The sequence below is a fragment of the Mirounga leonina genome, unplaced genomic scaffold, assembly GCF_011800145.1.
Source record: "Mirounga leonina isolate KUSES-001 unplaced genomic scaffold, KU_Mleo_1.0 Mir_176, whole genome shotgun sequence".
In the NCBI taxonomy this organism is placed as follows: domain Eukaryota; kingdom Metazoa; phylum Chordata; class Mammalia; order Carnivora; family Phocidae; genus Mirounga; species Mirounga leonina.
The window spans coordinates 2,393,981-2,402,535 of NW_023270454.1; the positions used below are offsets into that span (position 1 = coordinate 2,393,981).

Sequence of the window (8,555 nt, forward strand, 5' to 3'; positions counted from 1 at the left end):
CAAATTTTCTAGAGTGAATAAGTATCTTCGTAAAAAACAAAACTGGTACATGTGTGTTCATAGCAGCTTTATTCATAATAGCCAAAAACTGGAAACAACCCCAACTTCCTTCAAAGAACAAATGGTTAAACAAACCATGGATACTTAGTAATAAAAAGGAACGAACTAGTGATACATGCAACAATTTGGATTATCTCCAGGGAATTATGCTGAGTGAAAAAAGTCATCCCAAGAAGTCACATACTGTATGATTCCATTCTTGAATGAGTTCCACCTTTGAAATAACAGAAGTATGAAAGTGAAGAATAGATTAGTTGTTGCCAGGGGTGGGCCGAAGAGAGAGAGGTGTGGCTATTAAAAGGCAACTAAAAGGGGGGCACCTGGGTGGCTCAGTCGGTTAAGCAGCTGCCTTCGGCTCAGGTCATGATCCCAGGGTCCTGGGATCGAGCCCCACGTCAGGCTCCCTGCTTGGTGGAGAGTCTGCTTCTCCCTCTCCCTCTGCCTGGCTCTCTGCCTACTTGTGCTCTCTATCTCTCTGTCAAATAAATAAATAAAATCTTAAAAAAAAAAAAAGGCAACTAAAAGGGATCCTTGCATTGATGGAAATGTTTTATATTTCTACTGTATCAATGTCAATATTCTGGTTGTGATATTGTACCATAGTTTTAGGACATGTTTCTATTGGGGAAAACTTGAGATCTCTGTATTATTTCTTAAAACTACATGTGTATCTGGGGCACCTGGCTGGCTCAGTCTGTTAAGCATCTGACTCTTGGTTTCCGCTCAGGTCACGATCTCAGGATCAAGAGATAAAGCCCAGCGTGGGGGTCAATGGGCTCAGCGTGGAGTCTGCTTGTGATTCTCTCTCCCTCTGCCTCCCTGCTCATTCTCTCTCTCCCTCTCTTTCTCTCTTAAATAAATAAATAAATAAATAAATAAATAAATAAATAAATAAATCATCAATCAATCTTTAAAAAACCTGCATGTGTATCTATTATGTCAAAAATTTTACTTAAAAAACAAAGTACATCTTCTTTTGGCCCCTACACAAGTCTGAAAGGTTGTCCTAGGTATATAATCCAGAAGAAGAAAAAAATGTTAAATGCACCAGATGTTCACTACAGCGTTATTTACAGCAGCGGGGGCGGGGGGGGAGACAATCTAAGTGTCCAAATAGGAAAATAGGCAAATCATGACATAGACCCAAGAATTACACATTTGATACAGCAACAAAGAAATGTTATTTCAAAAGGGAGGATTCAAAATTGTGGTACAACGACAGCTCTACAAGGGGATGGCATTGCAAAAGTTTTAATAGTAGTGAGTGGCAGAAATGTTTTCCTCCCCTCAAACTTTCCGCAATGTTAAGTGGTTTTTAAATGGTTTGGGGGTGGGGAGAACAGTAAAGGCATTTTTTTATGTTAAATTACAAATGAAGGAATCACCATAAAAGTTCTTTAAATTCGTCCCTCCCAATCGAGCAAACTTCGTTTTTCGGTTCCGGGCTTGGAACGAGAGCGCACACAGGGGTCCGCAGTCAAGAACCCTGAGAGCGCACACGAGGGTCCGCAGCAAGGAGCCCAGGGCGGGTGCCCTTAGGCACCCCCAATTAGTCCGCTGTTGCTGCCCTAGCGCTGCGCCCACAGCCCCACCCCAGGATCCCACCAGCAGTCCAGGGAAGGGACCCCCAAGCGAGGACGAGGCCGCAGCCCAGAGTACAGTGACCACTCCAAGGTCATCACCGAGCCCACAGCCGCGGCTCGGCCCGGCCCAGGACTTCCCAACTCTGAGTCCGGGTCTCGCTCTCCGCCCCGCGCCCCTCGCCCCGTCCCGAGCCACGACCCCACCGCTCCCAGAGGCTCCACCACGGCGAATCCCCATGCTGGGTCGCGGCGGCCGCCACGGCCCCCGGACCCAGAGCTGGGCGCCTCTACCCCCTCGGCCCGGGCCAAGACCCCCGAACGCTGCAGCGCAGCGTAACCTAGACCAGACCCCTCTTCCATTTTCGCCCTCTCAACCCAGCTTTTCCCGACTCCGGGAAGAACCGGGAAGAGAAGGCGGAGGGGAGCGAGGCGCCGCCGCTTAAATACTGTGGCCCGGCCCCGCCCCCCGACCTCACTTCCGCCCCGCGGCAAGATGGCGGCCCCCGGGCCCTGCCACGCAGACTTCCGCCGGGCGCAGAGACCCGGGACAATCTGCGGGCCGCGGCGGAGGTGAAGTCGGGAGGCGCGTGGTGTGGAGCCACAGCCCGAGTACGCTGGGGTGCGTCTCTGCCTCGTGCCTGGCCGGGGGCCTGGGCAGAGAGCGAGCCAAGTGCTCTACCTGGGTGGTCCGGGGAGTCTTGCCACGTGGAAAGGAAGGGACGCACTGCCTGGGGGGCGGGAGGCCACGTGGGTGGTGTTCCGCCCAGGGTCCGTGTGTCCGCCCCCTCGAGTGACTTTGTTGCCCCTTTCCTTCTTTTCTGCCAGGCAAAATGTCGCAAGGAAACGCCGCGGGCGAGCCGAGTGCTCCGGGAGGTCCCCGCCCCCTCCTCTCTGGGGGACGGGGGCTTATCGGGCGGCGGCCGGCGCCTCCACTCACTCCAGGTCGCCTTCCCTCCATCCGCTCCAGGGATCTCACCCTCGGAGGAGTCAAGAAGGTACCAGACGGCACCTTTCTAAAGAAACCCTACTGCCTTGAATTCCAGGACCCCGGGGTTCAGCTGATGTTCACGTAGGGCCTACCGTGTGCCAGGCTTGGTATTGGGCCTAACAAAACTCGCCCCCAGACTTTGCTGACAAATTCTGGGGAGTCTGCCTACCTTCAGGTCTAGATACTGGTTACAAGATGTTGACTGGTTCTCAGAGATGGCTGAAGGGCAGAGAAGCCTAATTACTCCCCAAGCAACTTGAGCAGTGCTTATTTACCTTTTTTATGTGTTTTGGACACCTTTAAGAAACCCATGAAAGCCAGCAAGCATAAACTTTGCCTGCAGTTTTAGAGAGTTCTGTATTCGCCATGGATTAAAGTGGCAGGCTGTGATCTAGAGTATAATGAATTCTAGGCAGGACACTGGAGGCTCTGTGTCCTTTTCTGTTGTGTTTATGACTGTAGATGTAAGGACAGCCTTGAAATTTAGTGGGGGGAGGGGGGCCTGTAATAGAAGCATAAAACAGCCAGTTTTCAAGACTTGTTTGCCTTGGGAAATGCTGGTGGCAGCCTAGCTGTATCATCTGTTTGTGAGTGCTGGCCGACTTCCTACTTGAGCCTTGCTGCTAGAGCTCTTTCCTGTGATACTCATGGTTTCTATAGCAGTTTGATGACAGGAAGTGAGATTAGACAAATAAATTTTCAAACTTATTTGAAAAGGGCAGAAGCTGAGGCTGCTAGCTTAAATAGGTTTTGGTGCCCTGTTCTGTGTGTAAGTCCACTGCTATCATGACAGGATGTTTGTCCCTTTTAAGTACACGTCTGTCTCTGTAAATCATTGACAACAGTGGGTAATATAGAATGGTGGTCTTGGTCCATACAAGATGCCCTCTGAGAGTTTTCATTTTTCTCTGTACTTTGGGATCAGAACTTACCAAATCAGTGACTCCCATATTTTACTTTCAGAAAACCTTCACCCCAAATATCATCAGTCGGAAAATCAAGGAAGAGTAAGTAACTGGGCCTTCTAAAAACTTTCCCCTTATTGTTCTGAATTTGGGTCTTTTGGGAAATAACTGGGTATGTGGCTCAGAAATCTAAATTTGTGTATTAATTTTTTTCACTAGTGATTTTGGACCCTGGCTCCCAGGTGATTCTAATGTGCAAGGTAAAAAATACTGATGCCTGGAAGTCCATCTCTAGACAGTGGTGATTTAACTTTTTTGCAATGAAACAGAATGATTATCTTTTACAGCCGGAGTTGAGACCCACTAGGTTAGACAAAAACGTGTCAGATTTTCACTTACGTTCTTTTGTATTACAACCCTCTTGCTTTCAAGCAACACTAAAAGGTCCACATTTTGGGATAGTCTCTGTAATTCAACTTTTGAGTTGTAGTTCTAATATATACTCTCAAGAAGAAGGTAAAGTAAAGCAAACTGAAGGGACACTGCCCCATCAAGGAAATAGAAAAGGTGCTAGACTTAAGATTGGGTTCTGCTTCTTCTGATACAGTTATTGTCTCATTAATTCTCCACTCAGGTGGAGTAGCGTGGTATGGAAGAGTAAGACCAGTTCTCTGAGGCAGAGTGAGTGAGTGTTTCCCTTACTCCATTCTCTTTTCCAGGCCCAAGGAAGAAGTAACCATCAAGAAGGAGAAGCGTGACAGGGATAGAGACCGACAACGAGAGGGGCATGGACGGGGCCGGGGCCGCCCAGAAGTGATCCAGTCCCACTCCATCTTTGAGCAGGGTCCAGCTGAAATGATGAAGAAAAAGGGTACAAAGCTTCTGGGGTTCTGGGAGGAAGGAATCAGTGGATTTCAGTCCAGACTGCCCAAGAGAAGGGCAAGGGCAGTAAAATCCCCCTGCTCCCAGTTTAGTTTTCCTTGCTGTTGGCCTCTTCCGTACCTCTGGTGAACTGAGTGATTTCCCACAGGGAACTGGGATAAGACAGTGGATGTGTCAGACATGGGGCCTTCTCATATCATCAACATCAAAAAAGAGAAGAGGGAGACAGATGAAGAAACAAAACAGATCCTGCGCATGCTGGAGAAGGATGATGTAGGTACCACTAGGCCGGGAGGAATGGGCTTCTGGGGAGGCAGGCTTGGGGGGAAGAAGAGCTCTCTGATGTCCTGGAAGCCTGTAAACAGCAGGAATCTTCAGTTAGAAAAGGGTGAGGTGGGCTGCAGTCCAGGTATGTGTGCATGCTAGCCAGACCATGTGACCCGCTGACTCTTCCCTGGTAGTTCATCGATGACCCTGGGCTGAGGAATGACACTCGAAACATGCCTGTGCAGCTGCCGCTGGCTCACTCAGGGTGGCTTTTTAAGGAAGAGAATGAAGAGCCAGATGTTAAACCTTGGCTGGCTGGCCCCAAGGAAGAGGACATGGAGGTGGATGTACCTGTTGTGAAAGGTACTCTGTGTCCATTAACGTCTCCTCTCCTTCCCTGTGGCTGCCCTCCAGGAATCCTCCCTAGGAATGAGCCTCCCAGATTCAGAAGCAGGTCCTCCCCCATTCCAGCTGTAAAATACATGACCCGAACAGGGACACCGAACTCTCACTCTCAGGAGGTTCGTACTGACATGGATCCGTGGGCCTAGCCTTTTAGATAAGTCACACAACTCCTGGATCCTTCATAACCAGTGATTCCCTTCCACTTCGTGGCTGAGTGACAGTGAAGCAGAGGGGGATGAAGGGCTGCGTACAACGACATGGCCACTTCATAGCTCTTCCATTTGTGTTACCTTGGGCAGTGAAAGAGGAGCCCCGAGATGAGGAGGAGGAGGCCAAGATGAAGGCTCCTCCTAGGACAGCCAGAAAGACCCCGGGCCTCCCAAAGGACGTATCTGTGGCAGAGCTGCTCAGGGAGCTGAGCCTCATCCAGGAAGAAGAGCTGCTGTTCCTTCAGCTGCCAGACACGCTCCCTGGCCAGCCGCCTACTCAGGACATCAAGCCTATCAAGACAGAGGTGCAGAGCGAGGATGGACAGATGGTGGTTATAAAGCAGGAGAAAGACCGGGTATGCTTAGGAATGAGTTCTGTGAAAATGCCGGGGAGACCAGGAAGGGAAACGGTGAGCTGTTGGGGAAGCAGAGGTGTGCCACCCAAGCTGAATTGTCAGAGTAATACCCATTTGTTCTCTCTACCCACAAGGGACGTGGGGCTTTGTACTTCAGCCCCTATTACATTTTTCCAGTGAAATATTTTGAACATACACAAATGAGAGAACATAAATTCTCAGGTACCATCACTCATCTGCGGCCGTTAGCAGTATTTTATCCATTTGTTCATTCGTTTGCTTTGGGTTTTGTCGTTCAGCCAATAGCAGGGAGCCCTGGGGAAAGGCCCTCTGGAGGAGCGCATTCTAACCTCTGCTGCTGCTGCCTTCCTTTGGAAAAGGGTGTCATTCGTGAAGGATGGAGGAAGCAGCTCCTTACCCAGTTTCCATCTTCTGATTCTCTCCACAGGAAGCCAGGCTGGCAGAGAATGCTTGTACCCTGGCTGACCTGACAGAGGGTCAGGTTGGCAAGCTGCTCATCCGCAAGTCAGGAAAGGTGCAGCTCCTCCTGGGCAAGGTGACCCTAGATGTGACCATGGGAACCGCCTGTTCCTTTCTGCAGGTGAGAGCCTGTAGGGTCACAGTAGGGGCTCCTTAAGAGGTAAGGAGTGTTGAGGAGTCCGTGCTAACTAAGGGAGAAGCATTCTTGGGATTATCACGTGAAAATCATAGGACCGAGTAGTGGGCTGTGTGGTTTTGGTTCTCATCGCTGTCTCTGTTGATTGGCAGGAGCTGGTGTCCGTGGGCCTTGGGGACAGTCGGACCGGTGAGATGACCGTCCTGGGACATATAAAGCACAAACTTGTCTGTTCCCCCGATTTTGAGTCCCTCTTGGATCACAAACACCGGTAAAATGAGCAGATGGAGGATGATGGTGACTGTGCCCACGGCTGCTGCCTGCTCCAGACGTTTTGTTCTCAAATCTGTGCGACCCAGAAAGGGCCTGTTTAGCCCACCCACTCCAGCCTTTGGCAGCCATTGTCCCAGTTTTCCCCACAGGGCCCACGTGGCTGCCTCCCACGGCAGCTGGGAACGGCACAGTGGCCTACCCACGGCATGGATCCTGCACATCCTCGCTGCTGGGGGACTTGTCCCTTCTATTTATTTTTATATTTATGTCTTATCTCTTCAAGTGACTGTACCCTCCCCAGGTAGAGAGGGGAGGGTCTGTGGGAAAGTCCAGGCTCCTCCTCTTGCTGACTGTCTTGTTCTCAGGGTAGGAAGCATAAGGACGGTTGCTGCTTTTGCTCCCTTCTCCTTCCCAAGAAGCAGCGTTGGAGAGAGAGCAGGGAATTTTTCAGTCTGGGACTCAGTGCTCAATCCCAGCTTCGTCAGTTACTAGCTGTATGACCTTGGACAAACTACCTAACCTTTCTGAGCCTCATATTCCTCATGGGACAAAAATGAGGATAATACCTACCTCACAGGGTTGGTGTGAGGATGAAATGGAATGTTGTAGATGAAAACTCCTTGCACAAGGCCAGATAAACACGGTGGGCACTCAATAAATGTTAGTTCCCCTTCCCTTTGCCTGAGTCTGTTTTCAAACAAAATAGAGATGCCAAGAATCTCTCGGAAGACGTGACTGGAGCTGCTCTCTCCCTGCCTCCTGACTGCATGTGCCGTTCCCCGGGGCCGGAAGCTCTGAAGGTGCAGGTCTGGGCCCTTCTCTGCCCGTTTTCTCCTGAGTGCTGCTAGCCAAGTGCTGCCTGTTCGCTGCGGTGAGGCGCTGGCGGTAGGTTCTACCAGAGGGGAACTCAGAGACTCCTCCTAGCACCCTACACTTGCCTTTGGGTGATATCGGGGTCCCAGGACTCATCCCCCACCCCTAAGCCCTGCAATGACTAGCAGTACTCTTGGCTTCCATTTAAATATTTCCCGACAGAAGCCTGTGCGCGCTCAGAATTATAACCACACTCAAATACTGCTGAAAAGCAACCCTGTAGGACGGCAACTAAGGTTTTATTGCGCAGCGGCTTCTTTGACACTTGACGGATGACCTCCTCCTTCAAAAGCTTTGAATTTGAGAGGCCCCCCTGTACGTCCTGTCCTACCATCACCAGCTCTATATCCCAGTCCCTGCTGGCCACAGTGGCCTTTAGTCCATAGGTCTGTCACCTTGTTCCTTTTACCAGATCATCATGCTCTTGATCCTTCCAGTGTGTCATTCCTGGAGGAGCAGCTTCTCTTCCCTCATCCCCTGTCCACAGGGCTGGGTTTTTTCCCTGGTTTGGCGGTAGGGGACATCTTAGAGGTTAGGGAAGGCTGCCTGCAGCAGTGTCTGGTCGTTAGAGACCAATGTCACAGCCCCTTTTGCTGTGAGCTTAGCCAGCTGCCTGTGCACCAGCAGTGGACCACACAGGCTCAGTAAGAGTGCCTCCTCCTGACTTTGAGGTGGCCCCGGAGGTTTGGGATGGATATGCCTTCCTTTAGTCTCACCTTTCTGTCCCATGAGTCTGTTTTTCGTTCATGACGACTGGGGTTTTCCTATGCCGAGCCCCTCAAACTGCCTAGCCAGCAGCAGTGAGGGGGGCTTGAACATTGGCCTTTCTGAAGCTAAGAGCTCTCCTGAGCTCCATTGGTAGTGTTGTTCTGGTGTCTTCTTGTAAGAGACAGAAGGCTTCTGTGGAGACATGAACCATGGAAGTTCTATTTGGTCGAAGGCTGAGCTTTGTTCTCCGGGCTCCAGTGCTTTCTTCTTTTAGATAGCCGGTGCACTGCCACTGAGCCTCTATTGTAATCCTCTTTCTCTTCTGTGTCTTTGGTTCAGAAACAATCTTGGGCTTTTCTGGGCTAACTCAAAGGCTCTGCCTCGTTAGCTCTTGGGTATTTTGCGGTCTTCAGCTCTCCCAAGAAGCTCG

General features: G+C 50.5%; 1 protein-coding gene across 3 annotated transcripts; it reads left to right on the forward strand.

Annotated features, from left to right (window-relative positions):
- Positions 1 to 2,127: 2,127 nt before the first annotated feature.
- Positions 2,128 to 7,218, forward strand: POLR3D (RNA polymerase III subunit D). Of its 3 annotated transcripts, none has more exons than XM_035022526.1 (9): positions 2,128 to 2,262; positions 2,469 to 2,638; positions 3,595 to 3,638; positions 4,256 to 4,407; positions 4,567 to 4,691; positions 4,880 to 5,048; positions 5,390 to 5,655; positions 6,104 to 6,295; positions 6,424 to 7,218. In XM_035022526.1, the coding sequence occupies exons 2-8, from the start codon at positions 2,474 to 2,476 to the stop codon at positions 6,290 to 6,292; spliced, it is 1,110 nt and encodes a 369-aa protein (XP_034878417.1). In that variant the 5' UTR covers positions 2,128 to 2,262; positions 2,469 to 2,473; the 3' UTR covers positions 6,293 to 6,295; positions 6,424 to 7,218. The 3 variants fall into 3 exon arrangements, with proteins under 3 accessions (XP_034878417.1, XP_034878416.1, XP_034878418.1); XM_035022525.1 differs by having other exon boundaries at positions 6,104 to 6,256; XM_035022527.1 differs by having other exon boundaries at positions 2,128 to 2,252; positions 6,104 to 6,256.
- The last annotated feature ends 1,337 nt before the right edge of the window (positions 7,219 to 8,555 follow it).